This window comes from Boleophthalmus pectinirostris, unplaced genomic scaffold, assembly GCF_026225935.1.
Source record: "Boleophthalmus pectinirostris isolate CB_2022bp ecotype Guang Dong unplaced genomic scaffold, ASM2622593v1 HiC_scaffold_1, whole genome shotgun sequence".
Classification (NCBI taxonomy): Eukaryota; Metazoa; Chordata; class Actinopteri; order Gobiiformes; family Gobiidae; genus Boleophthalmus; species Boleophthalmus pectinirostris.
Window position 1 is genome coordinate 22,373,713 of NW_026570970.1, and position 22,165 is coordinate 22,395,877.

General features: G+C 37.1%; 1 protein-coding gene across 2 annotated transcripts in view; it reads left to right on the forward strand.

The window, feature by feature from the left end:
• The window catches only part of LOC110156156 (contactin-associated protein-like 5), a 73,799-nt gene that overhangs the window by 46,306 nt on the left and 5,328 nt on the right, over positions 1-22,165 (forward strand). For both annotated transcript variants that reach the window (XM_055149598.1, XM_055149603.1), the window contains exons 12-18: positions 4,713-4,869; positions 5,936-6,063; positions 8,117-8,287; positions 10,507-10,725; positions 13,314-13,553; positions 16,829-17,056; positions 21,322-21,455. In XM_055149598.1, the coding sequence (XP_055005573.1) occupies positions 4,713-4,869; positions 5,936-6,063; positions 8,117-8,287; positions 10,507-10,725; positions 13,314-13,553; positions 16,829-17,056; positions 21,322-21,455 (1,277 nt within the window). The remainder of the gene's footprint in view (positions 1-4,712; positions 4,870-5,935; positions 6,064-8,116; positions 8,288-10,506; positions 10,726-13,313; positions 13,554-16,828; positions 17,057-21,321; positions 21,456-22,165) is intronic.

Genomic DNA, 22,165 nt, shown 5'->3' on the forward strand with positions numbered 1-22,165 from the left:
CCTTCTACCAATTACTGGGATCAGTGCAATAGCTCTAACCAGGACCAGAACCTCCCAATAACAGACCATTACATTACCCACAGTGTCAGAAATATGATAGAAGCTGGGGATATATAATACTTCCAGAGGTAACAGTGAGATTTACTGTCTATTTTATTTATGAGTGTGTCTGTTTTGATATGGCACTATAGAAGATACAATCAATAGATTCTGTTGTTTACAATACATCAGTTGCCACCATTGGTATAATGTCTACTGCCCTCACTGATTTCTTATTATATCATTTCAGCTGCCATCTAAATATGAAATGTTTATACAGTGATATTCAGCATCTTTAGAATGTTAGAATTTGAGAATGTGAACATAGCTTGTCTGGAATGTTCCACAGTATGGCATTAGACTTATCTCTCTCCATGGAAACAAGCAGAATGTTACCACCCAGCCAAGTTACAGGTCAGAACTGTGGAGATGACACACTGCTTACAGTAAAAATACATATTTTATGCAGAAAAATTACTGAGTGGAACTTTAAGAACATCCAGGGGTGTTCTATTGAAGAATGGGAAAAATAACCTTGTAAAACAAATTTAACTTGACACACTTGGCTTTTACTTACTGTTTACAAATGTTTTACTTATTTTCCATGCTTATAGTTGGGGTCATAATTTTCCTTGTAAAATGATAATAGGAAGAGGTTATCTCACAGTGGTAGCGAGTACAAAAGCACATATTTCATTGAGACTGTACACTGTCAGATGCTTCCTTTAGTTTGTCTTCAAAATCTCTGCTGTTTCCTGCTGCCATGCCCTCACCACACAACAACTTAATTATAGATTTTGAGGGTAGATAAGATAACTCCTGTGAAACTTTATGATTGTAACTGAATGAAAAAGACTAATTTTTTTTCTTATCAACTTGCTCCTACCTGCTGTGTGGTGACAGGGCTGTGACCGGAGCTTTGTTGTCTTCTTCTGGATGAATGCAGAATATTTTTTTAAAGGTCCTATATTAAACAAAATTGATTCTAGCGATGTTGTAACCCCATTAAAAACATACCTGGAGTTGTTGTTTTGTTTCATTCACACACACTTGAGTAACCCTTTATTATTAGGCTGTCTAAAATGCTGTGCTCCACCCTGTGATGTCATGCAGTGGTAGTTTTCAGCTTAACAGCTACCTTTTATCCTTTTTTTCCTTTTGTTTAGTATTGATTAGAAATTCCAGGGTTGAAATCATCTAAATGATTCTAGTGAAGGTACATGGATCACTTCATGTATTATCACATGACATCATAAGGTTGAGTGTTTTCAGTTTGAGAGAAAAACTCAAGTCTAAATATGCAGAATTTGTGTGTTAAACATGTGTGAATGAAACAAAACACAACTCCAGGTATGTTTTTGATGAGGAAACAACATTAGAACAGATCAAAAAATAGAAGAATATGGGCCCTTTAAAGCACTGTGTCCCAATTCTTCGAAGAAAAAGTACTGGTATTTATTAGCAGTAGTAAAAGTAGTAGTAATAGTAGTGACGTATCTCCTGACCTCCACAAAATTGCATATTTTACCTTTAAGTGCATTCAATTCTACCCATAAGATACAGTATGTGTGTGAAGAGGATGTGTCTTTTGCAAGTCAGTCTTCATCATTTACCTGTAAATGAGCCATGTGATATTTGAGTGTAAATAAAAACCCTCCCTCTCCTGCATACCAACGTTTCGTAAGAACCCTGCTCATACACACACACCATTTCTAATAGATTGGCTTGTTAGTGGACGGCCATCAGATCCCGTTTGGAGAACGCCACACATCGCGATCAGTAGTGCCACATATTTTTATACCAAGCTGAATCTAAAATAGCTCATTACTGAAAAGCAGGTCATTGTTTCTTCTCTATAACAATAATATGGCTGATGCGTTTTCATACATAAAGTTATCTTCGTAGCCATAATATATGCCAGGAGGCGACCACAGAGACGCTCCCTATGACACTTGATTATGTATAGTGGCATGTAGCGTAATGGCTTTCTTCCTGCTCGTCGGTCTCATCCACAATGCAGGGGCACGCGGTGTGACAGATGATTGAGGCCAGGCTACTTAAGCTCATAGTGCAGCTAATGAATCGTGTCTTTATAGCTCCTCCGCTGCCTTATTGACACTTACAGGCAGCCAGGCGTCACGCAGACACACAAGCAGCAAACAATGACTTCATCTGTTGTGAAAATAACACATTACGATTCACTCCCTGCCATGAACGCAAAAGAACTGGTTTGTAAGGCAGCACCAGCTCTCCTGCCGTGGGATGACTTTTAATCAGCTTTGTCTGGTTATTTCTTAATAATTATTCAAATATTCAGATCTAACTTGTGCATTTGTGTTGCTTTTGCATGGTACTAGTCTAGTTTTCTGGCCTAGATTTACAGTTTTAATGAGTATACGCAGGCAACTTAGCTTTAAAGGTCAACGACATGAATTACAATTTGGCCTTCATCACTATGCTTGTGCTCAGTAAAGCCTGAAATTTTCACTACAACGTCTGACCCTCAGATGCTAGTGAAAAATATCAGGGAAGATGCACAATGAGGTTGGCAGTAGAGGCTAAACCTTACGCAGTACCATCACTCCACCAAACCAGCAGTGAAGGCTCTGGTACGTATGTGAGTTTAGTGTTTTTGCCAAGACAGTAGTAGCAGAAAAGGCACTGGACTCAAAAGAAATGTCAAACTATATGCAAATTGGTTTAAGAGCCCTACTTAGAGAGAAAAAAAAAATCCCAACAAAAATGTTATGGCTGGGCATTTTAAGTATATTGTTGTAAACTAAGATTTGCCTATGGATGGTCACATATTCATGTACAGTAGCTTATGTTATACATTTTGTACAGTGTTTTTTGGAATGAAATGTGCACATTCTAAAATGAAATAGTGAAAATGAGCACAACAGAAGCAACGGCTAGAGCAAGGGTGTGTCCTACTGGTTGGCAATCACTGGTTATGCCCTAATTTGTGGGAAAGACAGTTGTTGTTGATCAGTCAGATCTAAACTTTGAGTTGGCGCTGCATTCACCTGCAGCTGCACATGAGATTGCAGCCTAAATAGTCCCATATAAAGTAATTGTTCTAAAATACACTTTCAGCAGCTGGGATGAAGGGCTATGTATAAGTGTTTATTGAAATGCAGTGCATTGGGTAGTTTTAGCAGACTAGCTCATCAGGCATTATATTAATTACACAATAATAAACTCACATAACTTTAAACCCCCCACTGATATGACTGAACAGTGTCTATGTAGTTAAAACATGTGGATGTAGGCTTAAATGCTGCCATTTCTCTCCAGCTCTTTTTAAATGAGGAGTAAGTCCAACGTTTGTTTAGCCACATGCCCAAGCCATATAGTGCGTAAGCTCCGATTTCTTAATTCGACAAAACAATTTGGGTATTTCGTGGGAACAGTTTGGTTAATTTGTGAATACCAAGTGGGGAACAAAATAGTAATTTGAGGCCTGAAACTAGAAACTAAGATTACCCCAGGAGGGGGGCTTTATATGTGGTTCCTAGGGTACACCATCTTTGAGTAAACCTGCTCCACTATCCTTCTCTTAGTTTTGCTAAGTATGTCATCTGAAAAAGCTCATATAATTTCTCTGAAGTATGGTGTAACACCAAAATTATCTTTGATATGATGCTTGTTGGACTGGGTGGGGACATTGCATCAGGCTGGTGAATGAGCGTGTCACTGAGAGACTCCTCATTGTTAGTTGGGTCTGGGCCAAATGTAATCTCCGGGTCAATCAATAAAGCATCCAGAAAACTTCCATAGGAGAGGGGATGATGGACTCTTAACAAGACTTCTGTGTAACACAGAAGAGAATCTCGATGTGCACAACGTAGATGTTCCAAAAGAACTTAGCTCCACTATTGTTTAAGCTGTTCTGAAAGATGTTATACACTTTACACTATTAAACAGAAAGGTGTTCAACATTAATACTTCCACTGGTATATAGTGGTACATAAAGAGCAAAGCTTGAGAGGATATTTTATTGTGGTAGCTTTTGAAGATAGTATACATTTTAAAAAATAACTTAATGTATGACAGTCTATTCTAATATAATGGACTATGTATCTTTCACTTCCTGTTTACCTACAACTGTCTACTTGCAAACAGAAAGATAAATTTAAGCTATAATGCTAGCAGTATGACAGGTAGCCTGAGGCAATAAAAAAAACATATTAATCCACATTACAGCAATGCTGAGCGCTAAATGAGAAGACAGAGCATAGGCCAGTTTGTTTCCCTACAAGCATCTGAAAATCCTGACAAGTCTGACAAATCTGTTGTAGGAATTGTCATTACTGTTCTGGGACTAGGGCCAAAATACAGAAAGACCACAGGCTTAAAATGCAATAAAGAACTAATACCAGACATGGTAGGTGGGATAAACTTTATCGATATCTTAATATTATTTTTTATTAACTTAAGACTGCATTAGGTAGCTAAACATTTATAAATAAGATTCAATGGCTTTTTTTTTTTCAGAAATTTATAGAAGAAATGTTTTAAATAGTTGGAGCTAAAATAAAATTTTAATTATAATCTTTTAAGTAATGATTTGAAAAAAAAAAAATGAAATAAGGGCTAGGGTTAGACATGAGTTTTCAGGCAGTAGCAGTAGTATGTGTCTTACACTCCTGTGTGTATTGTGTTATGCTCAGATGGCAGCCCCCTGTCCTGGTGGCTGGACCGTGGAGGAGAGAGGCGGAGCTACTGGGGGGGCTTCCTGCCTGGGGTGCAGCAGTGCTCGTGCAGCCTGGAGGAGAACTGTGCGGACATGAACTACTTCTGCAACTGCGACGCCGACAGAGAAACATGGTATTTAATATGACACGATTGGTTTTGGTGCAAGGACAATCAATCAAAATAACATGATTATCCCCCATACTTTAATTATGTGCAAACTGTTTAACCCTGATAACAATATTACATTTAGTTTAGCCACTATTAATAGCTACTGTTGAGCACATTTTCCTGGTTTGGTTCTGGTCTGGTCTTGGTTTAATCCTGACGTGGACTTGGTTTGGTTCTGTCCTGGTTTAGTTGTGGCTTAGTCCCAGTGTAGGCTCATTTTTTATATATGTGTGCAAATGTGAATGTGCCCTTAGAATCAATTTTCTGTAAAGTAATTGGCCAGAGCAGAGCAACGCTGTGTACATACAAAAGTTTAAATATTCCATGTTTCGAAATACAACATTCAAGAAAATGAAAAAACATAAGACAATATTTGATTGGCATATAAATCTACTGGATGCATGGGGGGAATACTCTTGCATTAAAAAAAGTACAAGTCTTAGAGGATGTTGTAAATGTGTTAAGTAAATACACAGATTAGCTTCTTATCTTGGAATGCATGTTCGTACCATTGCAGTAACCACATTTTTCATAATCCACTGTTGTGTGTAAACCACCACATCACACACCATAATGTCTTTAATCTCATATTCTTGTGTTCACTGCCAATTGAATTATATGTACAGTGCGTTATAGCTCCATTTAAACTAATCACATTTTCATGGCATTGAATGGAAAAACAAAGGCGTATTGTATTGAGGGGATGATAATTCACAGCGCGCCTTCCTCACGTTGAGCTCTGTTCGCATATTTCCACCGGCTCTTGTCTGTTTGTGATAGATTGTGCCCATTTGAATGTGTTTACTGAGCGTTCGAGGCTAATGCAGAGGAATGGGCACGGTTATCTGGACTTTCATAATAAAAGCGTTGCACCCTGAAGCCTCTCCTCTCTTTCTCTCTCTCTGTCTGTCTATCTATCTCTCTATTTCTTTGTCTCAGCTCTCTCTCTTTCTCATTCTTTCTCTCTCTCTCTCTTTCTCTCTCTCTCTCTCCATCTCATTCATTCATTTTTCTCCCTCCTCTCTCACAGGGCTAATGATTCTGGGGTGCTCTCGTATAAGGAGCACCTGCCTGTGACCCAGATGGTGATTGGAGACACCAACCGTACGGGGGCGCAGGCGGTTCTCCACGTGGGCCCGCTACGGTGCTATGGAGACAGTAGGTGATCACCTCAGTCCAAGGGGCACAGAAACTTTTGTGGTTTAAGATGGACAGATCCAGAAATCACAAGAGTGGAAACAATGATAGATACAACAGAGAAAAATAGCTGTAATACAGCTAACAACAGGCCTGGTCATTTCTGTATACAAAGCATCGTATTTCAGATTCTTCAGTTTCATTATCACTTTTGGTCCTTTAATGTACATAGACTATAATCAGTATCCATGGGTTGGACTTGGGTAGTACTGGATGGGAGACCACTGGGAATACCAGGTGCCGTAGAGGGGCGGCAGTGACTCATTGGTGGATTAATCCTCACTCTGTCTAGTGCCGACTGCTATTGTGTCCTTGCAGACATTTCGGCCACTGTGCTTCCAATGACAGTGAGAATGAATATTGGACAACAGATGGAAATTAGCCCATGGCTACAATCTGACATGTTTACAGCATGTGCATTATGTATGTTCATCTGGATGAACTGTCCTATCCAAAAGCACATCAAATCAAATATCTATTGATCTTGCTCCCCAAGTAAATAAAGAACTATCTTGGTGCAGACTCTGGGGCACTTATATATTTTTTTTTAATGGACACGATTTAGGATGATGCCTACCTCTTGTTTCCAAAGAGTTTTAAGTGCACTTACTCTGTGGTATTGGGCACAACTGTCCAAATAAATGTAGCATAATGTTATCTAATGGATTTTAAATGGGGGCATTTGGACCAAGGATAGACGTGGTCTATAAAAGAGTTTCTTCACAAACTTTGGATGAAGAAAATTGAGGCCCTTATCTCTGCCCAGTGCGGTACATCACACTGTTCTATAACCATGGAAAAGCAGTTATACACTAACTGGGTTGCAGCAGATATGCTTTGAAATTTAGCTTGTAATCTATTGTATGCGTAAATCAATGCAGTTTTATTCCTAATTAACTAGACTTAACAACTTAATGTAAATGTGTACATTATTTCCTTTGTTATTGCATTGCTAATATATCATAATTACTTTATTGCTGTAATAGTTTACTGTGATTCCCTGAAGCATACAAGACTTCATAAAAGCAATTAAATAAAACATGCATTGATTGAGTAAAGTCTTCACATTTTGCAGAATTGTTGATGATTGTTTACACAAAGTGTAACAGAATAGCCACCGTATATTTCTGTATTTTCTAATACAGAAAATCTACAGTCCAGAAAGATCAAATAGCTATCCTAACAGTCTGTCACAACATTATTACAGAAAATTTGTGTTATTGTTATATTAGCTCATGCAACAATATCTGTATAGCAAGAAAAGAAATATCATAGCTTTTCAGAGAGACTGTTTTCTTTTCAATGCTCAAAATGTTTGACTTAACATTCTCAAGAAATTCTGTTTCATTTTCTCAATTTTAGTTCTAATTTATCCTTGTTTTGGCCCTGTTTTTTTCTTGGTAATGTTTGGATTCTGGCTCACTCCTGTCTTATTGTGGGTACCTAAATCCAAATGGAGCAGTTTTAGAGTGAAACTGCCCTTGTTTACAACTAACATTATTCATCAGTAGAACCATAACGACCCATAATGATGTTCAAGCCAGTTCCATCAATTGAAAATGGCTTCTGGATCAGACCTCAAATGTCTTCATCCCAAAAACAGAGTTCAGATGACCACAGATGAAACCTTCTTTAATATCTGCTATCAGTCTTAAATTACAGGCTGTTTTGTTTTGCCCAACTTTCTGCCTAAAAAGTACACATAAAGCTTTATTTAAAAGTTTGTGGTAAAAAAGGGCTGTGGATGAGTTTATAGTAAAATTTTGATAACAGAATTTGTAGAAAATAATCCAAATGAGCCCCAAAAATATCGGTATTGCATCAGCTATAGAAAAACCTATATTAGTCAATCTCTACTCTCAACATTATTCACATAACACAGCTTTTGATGATTACATTTTTCCATCATATTGTCTGTAATATTTATATAACATATTACTACATAGAGGTTCACAGACTATATTTACACATCTTAAAGCATGCACATTCACATTCTCTATCTCTTCCCTTGCAGAGACATTGTGGAATGCCGCTTCCTTCTACCAGGAGTCATCGTACCTCTACTTCCCCACTCTTCAGGCTGAGCTAGCATCCGATATCTCCTTCTACTTCAAGACCAGCTCCCCGTCTGGAGTCTTTCTGGAAAACCTGGGCCTCAAGCACTTCATTCGAGTGGAGCTGAGCTGTGAGTACAAAGACCTCCTCGCTCACACAGATATACCTGTACAAGAATAGCCCTGTGATACTTCCTCCTTTTGTGTGTAAAGTGGCAGGTTGATGTTGACAGTTTAATTTCCCCAACCTGCCAGGTCTAACCGTACGGTCTGATCCAAATGGCACACTGCTCTCTGCTGTCGTGCTGTCATATGAAATGTAACAAATATTTCCTTCTTCCAGGAGTAGAGGAGAGCAAAGCCTTTAATAAACACAGTCGGGTCATAAATAAGTAAGGACCTCAACAAAATCTGCTGGGCTGACGTAATGGGTTTCTAAGCTTAAAATAAATACGATTTAAAGGGAATGAATTTCAGTTATACAAACTGGAGCACAGCACAAAACAAGAAAATATACAGTTGTAGCCTACACAAACTTGCATAATTTCAATGTTCCAAAGTTTTGAAATGTTTTTCTAGGTAATATAACCTTATGTGTATATTATTTCTCAGACTATATCTCATAACAGAATCACATACAACAAAGCTGGTTTTATTTAAGCAGTTATTTTAGCGTCTGGCTTTTCGTTCAGGTACAGTGGTTCATTTGTATTCATAGTATTATCCTATAGACTCTTGCTTTAATGTACTATTAACTAATAAAGAATTCAGTGGCTGTAAGTTGTCTGTACTTTGCCAACAGGTTTGATAAACTACTTTACATTCCCCTCTGCATTATGATATTGATCGTCAGAGGTGTACACAGCCGCAGAGACTTTGCTAATATGCTCAATGAGGAAGCAGTCAGTTTCCTTGAATATGTTAAGCCCTTTGTGTTTTACTCGAGCGTCATGAAATATTGACAAGCTGTCAGGGCCAACCACACTCATCCACTGTCTCTCAGCAGCATTGAATCACATTGCATCAGAAAAGAGATGACAAAGGTTTTTTAAAAAGTTCACACACTGACCTGACTATTAACCACATGTTGGGGGAATAGTCAAAGCTGGTCAAATAATTGTGTTGTTTATATCTTTATATCTTTTTTAATAGCTTTAACCGTACTGGTAATTATAAGGAAAGTGCTAAAATCTGGGCTAATCAGCAACAAGTTTTCACAAATTGACTTAATAAGTGAACAGTTTTGCAAAAGTACTGGCACATTGCTGACAATTGTATGACATTTTACCAAAACAATTCTAAAAGACAGTGAAAATAAACCCAACTTAAATGTGTAGCTGCTTTTTCAATATACTTTTTGAGGGAAAACATAAACTTTACTCATTTACCCAAAAACGTTTGGTACCATAGCTTTTGTAAGTTCAAACTGTGCCCTGGGCTTTTCTCTGCAGCAGGGTGGGCAATTATTTTTTTCCATGGGGTCACATGAGAAACAGAAAATATTCGGGAGGGCCGGGCCAAAATGTTAAACTGGATTTTGCATAATATTAATTGTATTTCTTTATGAAAAAGTAAATTGCATTGTTTCGACAAACTGGTAAGACTGGTAAGAGTATATGTTATGACTAAGCAATGAAAAAGTGAGGCTGCCTTATAAAAAATGTCTTTAAAAATAGCACCTGTAAAATAAAAGCAATGCAGATTTAGTTCATGCATGAGGTAAAATGATAAAATATATCTATTTTGTAATTCCAAATTATCTTAAACAGGCCAATCAGAATCAGCCAAAGGGCCGTATGTGGGCCGGGACCTGTACAATGCCCAGGTCTGCTCTACAGCCTGGGACTCAACTGGCCCAAGAGTACCTCCTTATAAAGTGCCCCAAATCACTTGTGTGTTTCCTAATGGGCACTGCCCATTTCACTCTGGCTACAAGGGTACTCACTGCGGAACCACGGTGGAATTTAAGGTGTGCCTGAGTCAAAAGCTCAGACATAAACTATTTGCAAATTTCTCTTTTCCAGTTGTCACATAACCATGGAATTTTGAATTTTGACACACAAATACAAGTTTTAGATCAGCTGTGGCTCAGTAGTTAGAGCTGTAGGAGAATCAATGCTTGCTCAGACCAAGTTTTGTTATGGTCTCTTTATGCAAGACAGTTCACCCACCTTTATCTAGTATGAATGTGGTGTGTGCATGAGTGTTGGTGGTGTTAGGAGGAGACCATGGCAAAGATTGACAACCTCACATCTGTCCCCAGGGCAGCTGTGACTATAATAGCATACATTATTATTATTATTATTTCAAAAATATTAAACGCCATCTTACATTTCTTGTCACTCTACAGCACCCTCTGTGGTGACGTTCTCCTTTGACGTGGGGAATGGTCCAGCGGTACTCTCTGTGAAGTCCCACCTCTCGCTGAACGACAGGCAGTGGCACTACGTGAGAGCCGAGCGTAACGTGAAGGAGGCGTCTCTGCAGGTGGACCAGCTGCCCCTGCGCTTCCGAGAGGCACCAGCAGAGGGCTACCTGCGCCTCCGCCTCAGCAGCCAGCTCTTCGTGGGTGGGTCTATAGCACACACAGACATTGATTTTTCTGGTTGTGTTTTTGAGACAAGTAAAAGATAGATGGTAGATGGAAGCATTGAGGTCAAATGTGAGCTGTTGTATTGCACAGAATGAAATCACTAACTCTGATACTGTGGCATTCCAGAGATGTTCTTTATAGACTTCAATGTCAGTAAAGAGACCTGTGCATACCACCTTCTGTTATGAATTACTTTAGATGATTTGAAGTGTTTATTTAAAGGTCGTATATTACGCTAAACTGACTTTTGTGAGCTTTGAGCCATGTTATAATCTTGTTGCATCATCAAAAACATACCTGGAGTTGTATTTTGTTTAATTCACACATATTTGAGTAATCCTTTATTATTAATCTGTCGTCATCTCGAAAGCTCAAAATGCCTTGTTCGACCTTGTGAAGCATTAAGCAGTTTTCAAGTTAACAGCTATATTTTACCTTTAGTTCAGTAGAGATCAGCTATTCCAGGGCTGAAATCATCCAAATGATTCTAGTGAAGGTGTGTAGAGTTTAAAAACACAGTGTAGCAGAGTGTTTTTAGAAACAAAATTCCAGGTATGTTTTTGATGAGGAAACAACATAGATCAGAAAATATTGTGATATAGGTCCTTTAAAATACCATCACATACAAAACTTGAAATACAGAATTCAAATGTGAATGTTAATTTAATACAACAAAATCTACTACTACTCATAACTCAACTGAAATGTTCTTTCCTGATATATCTTATTTCACTTAGCCAATTAAACATACTGTGAAATTAATCAAAACTTCAGAATTGCTGAAAGAGATAAACTAAATTGGTCTTCCTTAATAAGCACACTCCTCATCAGATAAAACATAAACAAACATGTGGTAGTAGCTTGATTTTCAAGTGCAAAAAATCCCAAAATAGAAACGATAGCGCTCAGATATTACAAGTTGTTGCTGCAGTATTCTCTTTATCTCCAATTGCAGAGGCGCCTTTCTGGTTATTGCTGGTGGCCAATATTTTGATTATGGTTCGGCTGTATTTCCTGGCTTCATGCTCAATACGGACTGTGCTTCAATATGTGTGCACAAATAGTCCCTAAAAACAAATTCAAGACCTGTGCTGTAGCCATCATTTATGCGACTGGGTATAACTAATGTATTCCACTGTTTTCGTAGTGCTGGAGCTGTCTGGTTTCACAGATTCCTGTTTCCCCTTTGACATTTAAGTGTCTTCTTAATAACACACTGGGAGGGACAAAGATATCATTACAAAAGACTTGTTTCTTTATGTGATTGTGATTTTCTGCTGTGTGCCGTGAACCCAAGAGTTCATTGAAAAATAATTAATCAGGAACATAGAAATGACAAAAGAAAATGCTCTTCAAATCTCTGTAACTTATCATTTTGTGAAAACGTAATAGTTTTTTCATGTGCAGGAAGTGCAAAGGTGTCAGTCTATCAAGATGATCCATTTTCTCACAAAGCAAATGTAATATCTATGTGTGAATACATCAGCACAGGCTTTGACTTGGATTAAACCAATTTATTTCAGCTAATGTGGTTTTAGACAGTGTGTAATGTATTTTAAAATGTGTTAATGGCCAAATTATAGTCACTGTCAATATGTGGAGGAGATTAGAAATGGACCAATAGAAAATAATGCCATAAACGTTTAGTTTACAATTAACTGGCAGGCAATTAGGAACTATAGGGAACCACATAGCATCACTACATATCTATTAGCATTGTACTGATGTAGAATATTAATTAACAATATATAGATCATGCATAGACTGTAACTTGAGTAAATATACAGTCAAGCCAACAGCTGTATTATTAAATGGCTATTAAACAAACAAAATAGATGGTTGCCATAGAGCTGCGTGGGTTTTGAAACTCCTTTATCCCTTCTTATTGCTAAAGGCTACGGTATTTGAAATTATAGCCCATAGAGTATAAATAATGACTCATTCTAATTACAGGCTATATTGTTGTCAAAAAAGTACAGAATTTTAAGTTGAAATAATGTTTTCTTAGTATTCAATTTAGATTTTTATTTTTGGCAGACTCCACAGTAGAAGTGTGTTCCCTTTGTGTGTTTACTGGTGCTCAAATCACAACAGTTATATCTTATTTATGAGCGCACCACGGTTCGTTTGTAAAGTGCAGTACTTGGCAGACACACACACACACACACAAACACTTGCAGCTTCTTTGTCTCCAGTCCCTGTTACACTGATGGATTCTACAGCTGCATATAGTTAATTACAGTCTCAGTGTTATATGTGGCGTCCATTTTTGCTTTTGCTTTGCGTGCAGTTTAACACACAGATATTTACTCCTGCTTTATCTTTCCCATAAGCCACACTCACGCTGATAGTTAGTGACACTGCTATAGCTCTTCAGCACGCCATTAGTCCAAATTGTACACATAATTGTACATTTATATTTAATGAGGTCTCACAAGTGCCAAACCAGGATGCACAGTCGAATTAAATTTACGCTTATGATAAATCCTAATGAAAAATTTGAGTAATTGTAGATTTTTTCTCAACAGCGTTCGATAGAAGTAATGTCCTCCTTGTTTGTTCAGGGGGAACAGCATCACAGCAGAGAGGGTTTCTGGGATGCATTCGGACTCTTGTCGTCAATGGTGTGAACTTTGACCTGGAAGAGAGAGCCAAAATGACGCCTGGAGTGAGCTCTGGTTGCCCCGGTTACTGCAGTGGGTCCAGCAGCTTGTGTCACAACAGAGGGAGGTGCATAGAGAAGAGCAGTGGGTACATCTGTGATTGCTCCCAGTCGGCATACGGGGGCACCACCTGCGATCAAGGTGAGATGTCACAGTGTTATAAACATTTGAAGATACAGAGGCAAAGTCTTCATCTATTGATTTATAAAATGAAATTATCTTTTAAAATGACAAATTATACACTAGTATTGTGTCACTTGGTTGAAAAAGCCTTTGAAGTGCTCTGACTTGAAATAAGATCGATAGAGCTCCAGATCCCACATGAGGAAGTTTGGACACCGTATTGGCAAAGACTGACTTGCAGCAAACCTGCTTTTAGAGTTTCAATAATCCACAATCTGTAAAATTACAAATTAAATTACACCAATGATAAAATGTGTTAATTGTTTCTTAATTCTCCACCACTATCCCTACTATGGAGTTTTGTAGTGCATACTGGAATTGTGCAATGACATGCACAATTTTGTGAATACCTAACAAAAACATTTTGTAATTACAACATTTGTGGACTTTGTTTGGATATTTCTTTCAAAAATAGAAAATCACCCAATTGGAGTACGCTATGTAAAATGTTATGCTCTAGTGCAGCAAGCATCATCCTTCCTAAGAGTATAAATTCCTTGTTTTGTCAGAATATGATAATGGATTTGGTTTGATTCATATTGTTTGGGGATATTGTTGTAGAATACATTGAAGTAGCTCTAAAGATGTTGCAGTACAATCACAATAGTGCACAATATGACAATATTACACAATATGACACATTGGTTTTCAAAACACTCAAGTCTACTTCAGTTGATTGATGTTTAACGATGTATCATTGCACCCCAGAATAGCCATATACAGTATCTTGATGGACCATAAGGTTAAAGGGGACATATTACAGTATTTAGGCTGAGCTGAGTTCTTCTCTCAAGCAGAAAACACTGTTCTGCTTCGTGATACCGTGTGGTAATACAGGGAGCACTCCACTGTGAGCTTTGGAAATGTAGACAGACTCATAATAAAGGGTTAATCAATCATGTGTGAATGAAACAAAACACAACACATTAACTTGGCTTAAAGCTCAAAAGAGTCAATTTTGTGTAATATAGGACCTTTAAGAAGCCCCCTAAACTATCCTTTCATTATATATATTATTACATTACTTTATTAATGCTGATCTAGTACTTGGGTGTTCTTTGTCTAAAACTATATAACTATTAGCATGTCATAGTTTTGCAATATAAAAAAAAAAAAAAAAAAAAATGCCCAATGTTGCCTCCTTTAAACTAGTTTTTGCCCAGTTGGCATATGGAGGGACCACCTGCGAACTAGGTAAGCACCGGCCAGCTCCTGCTTCACACTTCATATCATTATTTGAGCAGATTAATGCTGATTATGGCAAACAAAGCATCGATCACTGTCTGGGTCATTCAGTTAGGCCTGTCCGAGGGAAATGGGAGAAATGCAAGAGGCAATTAATACTTGTCCTGGCTCCAGACTCCAGAACATTTAAAATGCATTAGACCAGATTATCGGCCGCTCACTGTGAGAACACCAAATCCACACACACAGATCGTGCCACACATGCACAGTCCAGCTGCAATATGGAAGAATAACAGGAGGACTTAGTGAAATGTGTTCATTTACAAGCAGAAAAAATACTAATTACATTGACAGCTGTGCTAATTCTTTCTAAAATACAAAACAAAATTAGACAATTTGAATAATGTATTATTTCAATCCACCAAATGTACTTTCAGTCAGCAAGGTCAAAAAGCGCCCAGTCGGTTTCCAACAAAATACTGCTACTACTATAGTAAGATTATTAGTAGAGATACTGTATATCGTGCAGGTATTTGCCCTTTTTGGCATATCGGCTATCATCCATAAATCTCCAGCAGAAGCCGATATTTTGTTTGGCCCAAGCAGCAGCCTAAATATGCATAAAGAATGTATGCATAAAGCTTTGTTTGAACACCTTAGTACTGCATAAATGTGACTACACTGCTCTCTACACAGTTTGTAGTAAAAGAACATTGTAGGTGAGTTTGTACTAAATTTTATTTGAATAATTTGGGAAAAATAACCTAACTAACTAACCGGTTCTACACATCAGCCCAAAAATACCAGCAGAGCTTATCGGCTGTCGATTTCTCTGGAGTCTAAACAGTCGATATCAGCATTGGTCATGAAAAAGTGCATATTGGTCCATCTCTAATTGTAAGTTAAACATTTAAATATATGGAAACCACTGTGTTTTTACCCTAATACTTAAAATGCAATCGGTCAGTATTCAAAGGAAAAACAATTGTATCTCTTAAAGGTCTAAATAGTTGCCTTATTTAAATACAGTAACTAAATTATATAAATATTCAGATCCATATGGTAGAAGAAGTTTCTGAAACTCCAGAACAACTAAAAGTGTATTCATGTTAGTTCATTTCATATTCCTGCTGTTAGAAACAAACTCTGTCTCATCTCTATCATGCGGTGGAACATGTTTCTCCCGCAGATGCTCCTAGCCATATTTTTAATCCACAGTTCTTTTAAAAATGTATAATAATAAACATGTTTGTTAATATTTGCTCATTTTTAAAAATCTATTTAAAATGCAGGGCCAAGATATGGGCAGTTTAAAATTAAAGCTATCATTTATTTGTATTTTTTACTCATAAGCATTGTGCAGTTGATTCAAGTTTTGATTGGTAGGTAGTTGGTATGGTTGGTAGGATGGATGTCATGTCTGCTGCTCATGTCCATCCAGGAAGATTTTGAGTCAAATCTTTAAAAAAAATCAAAAAAATTTTTGTGAAATGAGTAGTCTAACCTGTACTCCGTATTACACAAAACTGACTCTTGTGAGTGTTATAATGTTGTTACCTCCTCAAAAACATACCTGAATGTGTGTTTTGTTTCATTCACACATCTTTGAGTAACCTTTTATTATTAGTCTGTCTATATCGCAAAAGCTCAAAATGCTCCATTCCACGTTGTGATGTCATGTCGTGGTAGTTTTCAAATTCATTACTTACTTTTTACCTATTCTATTTTTTAAGTAACGATGGGCAATTTCTGGGCTGAAAGCATCCAAAATTGATAATTCTGTTAAAGGTGTAAGAAGTTTTAAACAGTGGAGCACTTTCTGTATGACCACATGACTTCACAAGGTGGAATGTTTTCAGTTTGAGTCGAAGAACTCTGCCTAAATATGAAGGGTTTATGTGTTAAATATGTTTGAATGAAACATAACACAACTCCAGGTTGTAATGAAGGAACAACATTATATGTAGAAAATAGTGTAACATGGGTCCTTTAAGCTCTTTATACAGTATCTAATGCTCTTAGTATCTGCTCCTCTCTTTTGTGCTCAGAGGTGTCGGTGTCCTTTGACCGGGAGTCCTCAGTGACCTACACCTTCCAGGAGCCCTTTTCGGTGATGCAGACGGGGAACTCGCCGGCCTCCAGCGTTTCCACAGAGACGCAGAGCCGTGCCCGAGAGGACATGGCGTTTAGCTTCAGCACCACACAGACTCCGGCCATGCTGCTCACCCTCAGCACTTTCAGCCAGCAGTACATCGCCGTCATACTTGCCCGGAATGGTATGGGAAGCTGTAATACTGGTTCACGTATGTTACCTTAAGCCCCAGTCACACATGCAGCCTGACCCAGGAATCATTTTCACAGAACAGGTTCAGGTTTTCCTGCAGTTTCCTGGGTAAATTACTGGAGAATAAAGCCAGGAAATGGTTACAAGCTTGGTTTTCTTGGTTATGTCTCAATCATTTTTTGGTTTTATATGCCCGAAACATGCAATTTTGGACATTTTTACACATAAATTACCTTTCCTATTTAACTGCAGTGTTGTGACTAAAGACTTACCTATTAAATTGTTGTTATTGTTATCTGTACTTTTCAGACTTATGACAAAATACCTTTTATTAGCAAAGAAAGCAGTATTTTAGAAATAAAAGTTTAAAAAAAAAAAAATTATATTAGTACACTTTGTTAAAATCCTTGTGTAGCCTTCAGTCACCGTATTTAAAACCTGTTTGATTAAAATGTATAAATTAATTCATCTCAATGTGCAATAGAAATAATCAAGTATACTTATCCAAAAATTAATAAGCACCAATATATACTTTTCACTACAGATGTTTATTGTAAACAACCTATAACATACAAGATTTAGTTGTAGAAACACAGTAATATACATACATTCACTGAAAGTTAGAGATTATGAGTTATATTTCTGCTCCTGTTAAATTTACTGACCATTCACTTTGTGCTGTACATTTTTTACAGACATACTTCAGCACATTTTAGTGATAGTAGTCATTCTATTATCTGAATCATGCTATTGGACTGATAAAAAAGTATCAACATTTATATTGTTATTTCAACATTGCCTACCCATACTTGTGGTCAGTTTGATGGCCTTGATCTAAAAATGTTCTGTGCTTGTGTTAGGAGAACTGGTTCGAGGTTCAAAGGGCTTCAGTGAATGTAGAATATAGTTAAAGTCCCTGACCTCACAGCTCACTGGCCATTGAAAGTGGAAGAGGGTTCATGGACGCATATCTGAGCTAAATTGAATGGTATTGTTAACATGGGAGTATAAATATTCACCTTGCTGCGAAATAATTGAATGAGCCCTTTGCCCTGTATCCTGTGTTGTAAAACCCAGCTGATAATATATATGGTATGATGATAGCGTTGGTGAAAATTTTGTATATTAAAGTGTTAATTAGTACACACATATTCAGCAAATGTTTAAGTTTGGCAGTATTAAAATTCCATTCGCAAAGGTGAGCCGCAAAGAGTTGAGCTAGACAGTGATTAGAAGATCCACAATTAGCTGAAAATCACATACAGAGATAATTTATTTGCAATTAGCCTCTGCCTTCCTGATAATTTCATTAGCAGTGTTGTCTTTGAGTTATAATGAAGCCGTGAACCCTTTATAGATCTATTATTATTGTATTTTTGTAGTTGGTTGTTAGTACCAGACACTTGCTGTTGCTAACATCTTGTGTGGGTTATTATGTAAAATCATTAGTGTGTTAAAAAGAGTATTGATAGTGCTACTGCATCTTAGCAAGTTCGCAGTAAGGATGTGGGTGTGCTACTCTGTTAGGTAAATTAGGTATACGGAAATTCTTCAGTTTAAATAACATTATTAGATCCTAACTCCCATACAAGCATGTAACATTACAGGGCAGTGGTTTTCAAAGCTTTCACACTAAGTACCACCTAAGTATAATAATATTTGCCTTTTTCGAGTAAAACTTTATCTATACCAGGACTTCACTAAGCCTGAATTAAAGCTAAACATGAGACTGTATATGGTAGTTTTAGATACTGACGAATGAAAATAAAACAAATACTGTATCTGTAGAGGTACTAACAGATGCACCCCATGTACCACAATTTGAGAAACAACATTATAGGGAATTTAAAGCTAACATTCCATATGGATCAGGTTGTTTTTACCCTACCGGTCCTTCCACTGTAGGCTTCCGAGTAGTATCTAGCTGTCAGAATTCATGGCACAAATATTAACGGGCTCATATTACTTCATAATTCTTCTCTCAAACCCTGTTCCACCTTGTGATGTCATATATTCCTATATATTAACTCCATACACCCTCACTAGAATCATTTGGATAATTTCAGCCCTGGAATTGCCAATCTCTACTGAACAAAAAGTAAAAGGTAGCTGTTAATTTGAAAACTACCTCTACATGACATCAGAATGTGGAACAGAGCATTTTGAGCTTTGGAGCTATAGACAGACTAACAATAAAGGGTTATTCCATCATGTCTGAATGGTACAAAATACAATTCCAGGTTTGTTTTTGATGATGTAACAACATTATAACATGACTTAAAGCTCACAGGAGTCTATTTTGTGTAATATAGGACCTTTAACAGCTAGATATTGCCAAATGGGCTGGTGGGTGAAATGATCTCAACATTGCTTTTCAAGCCATCCTCCTCCATTCTCTTCCATCACCTTTCCTGTCTTTTGCAATGGATCTATTAAAATGAAACAGAAAGCACCAACAGATCCTGACAACTCACGTATGATAATGCTTATAGCCCCACCCACGTCTCCGTAAACAGCGTCTCTATAGGAACGACTGTTCATTTCAATACTGACCCATTGCCACTTGACAATGCATACTTCCACACTCTCTGATCTGCCTCTGAGTGTGTGTGGGAGGAGCACTGAGCAGATATTGACTTGCAAGTGAGGAGCAGAGAGAGAAATATTTTTATATCTTGAGCAGAAACCGTAGAGGCGTAAATAAAGACGGACCATTTATAAGGAAAAGGCCATATTTCTTCGATATACAGACAGTATTGTGTAAAAGTTTGCATTCAAAGGGCTTGGCAGGATTTCTTGGTTATGAAATTTGAAGTGTTGAAGTAAAGTTTTGTTGGTGATCCTTAAAGTGGAATACTAAATCAACTTTTTTTGCTACCATTGTGTATAAGGTGTTTTAATACTATTGTACTGTTCCTAGTCCCTATTTTTCAATTTTATTGTAAACTAGTTATATTTGCAGCTTTGTGGTCAAATATGGATCAAAATGAAGTACCTGCTAGACCAATCACACTGAACCTCATATGTCCAGACCTCACCCCTCCTCCACTCTCCCTCTTTTCTTTAATCCTCCAGGTACTGCCCAGTTTAGCAGCTCTATTTGAAATGTGGTTGTGGGCAGAGTTAGGTGTTTAGTCTCACTTTAGAATTGTGTCTTATGTCTTTGGACATACCAAACATGGCTAATTCCATTTAGTAAAAGAACAATTTGATATTTTTGAATTATTTTGTTTCTGGGATGAAAAAGCATTTACCCTTGAAAAAGAAAATTTTTCAGGGGTAAATTAATACTTTTTGAGTACTTTTTAAAATAAATTCCAAATAATGGTGTTTTTGTCCTGATAAGCCCTGTTTTGATTGCAAATGACATATTATACTAACATATTAGTCTGTTTACTCCAGATAGCAATGATGGGTATCAAAATAGTCAGTGATTATTTAAGTTGTCAATTATTCACGATTATTCCAATTAACTGAAGCAGCCTTATTTTAAGCAATATAAAATTAGGTCCCATCAGTTGAGCTGTTTGGAACAATATCATGTGACCGCAGTGGCTCATTTTTTCAGATACCAGAGCAAAGAAATATTAAAGTACAAGTATCATGTAAAAAAAAAATACTTCAGTAAAAATGTTAAAGTAGCTGTTCTTCAAACTGTACTTCAAGAGTATAAAGTAAAAGTATTTTGCAGAGATTTCGAGCTCTTATAAAGCTTCAAATGTAGTGATTTTGATAAAGATTTGTGCTGAATTTTGTTCAACAGAAACAATTGAATCCTTTGTTCTGTTTTGTTTGCTCAAAAAACAAATGTGTTACAAACAAATCCTCAGCCTTTTCATCAGGTCAAACAGTAATTTAAAAAAAATACTTACTTCAGTCCTGTTCAAAAATGTAAGGAAATAAAATAAAATGCATCCACTTTAAAATCTACTAAATTCAGATACCTACATTTTCTAAGTACTGTACTTTACCAATTTTACTTTACGTTCCACCACTGTGTGACTGAAACCCATCAGTAGGTCTTTACTTGCTTATGCTGCCTCTTGCTTCTAGTTCCAGAACTTCTTTAGTTTTCTCAAACTTTGGCACTATACTTCACCACCAGCCAGTCTATGGGTTTTATGAAGCAGTAGGAGCATATGAGGACAGGTGTAATTTTTCCTTATGTTTTATCATTGAAGTATTTTAAAGAAGTAGACAGATGGTTTGGTGCCGTCTTTTTGAAGGATGACGTGTAGATTGTGTCTTTGTGTCCAGGGAGTCTGCAGATCTGGTATCATCTGAAGAAGAGCATAAATCCAGACGTGCTCAGTCCCAGCTCCAGTAATCTAGCAGACGGGCGACTTCACAGGGTCCACATCCACAGAGTCAGCAGCAATGTTTACATACAGGTGGGAAACTACACACCCAAACTCAGAACATGTGGACAGACGTTATATGCATCACTGAGTTCAAGTTATTAGTTCAGAAATGGCTCTGTGAAAGAGAGAGGACAAACTAAAAGAAGCAATTTGATGAGTTGGGGAACCTGCATAATTAGACCCCCTCATTTTATATTCTCCAGTGGTTGTCCAGAATGCTCTGTGATTTTAAAGTCCAAATAGCTTTACCAAACTTGTTTTGATAATTTTGTAGCTTAAATTGCTTTCTATGAAAGGCTAACAAACTTCAGTGCAATCAGCTATTGTTTAACCCTGTTTTATTTCTAACAAAATTTACATTTGAACACAAATATTATAGACATATATATGCAAGATATTATAGCTAAAATATATATACATTATTTTTATTAGCCAATAATATTATGTCTTATGAATGTAAAAAGAACCTCCACAGACTGTGGAGTCCTGAGTTCTTCTGGCTCGGCCTCTTTCCAAACCCACATTATTTTATGTTCATACAACATAAAAGGTCAATGTGCCTAAAAGCCTAAATCATCCACAGTATTGAGAGTGAGTCCTCTTATCTATGTGTAATTGTAATCGTGACCTATTACAAACTTTATCACTATTATAAGAACAAAATGCTAAATTTAGCTTGGTCAGACATCAGACTTGTTAACAATGCCAAAGCAAAGCATGTGCTTGTTACACTATGTCTG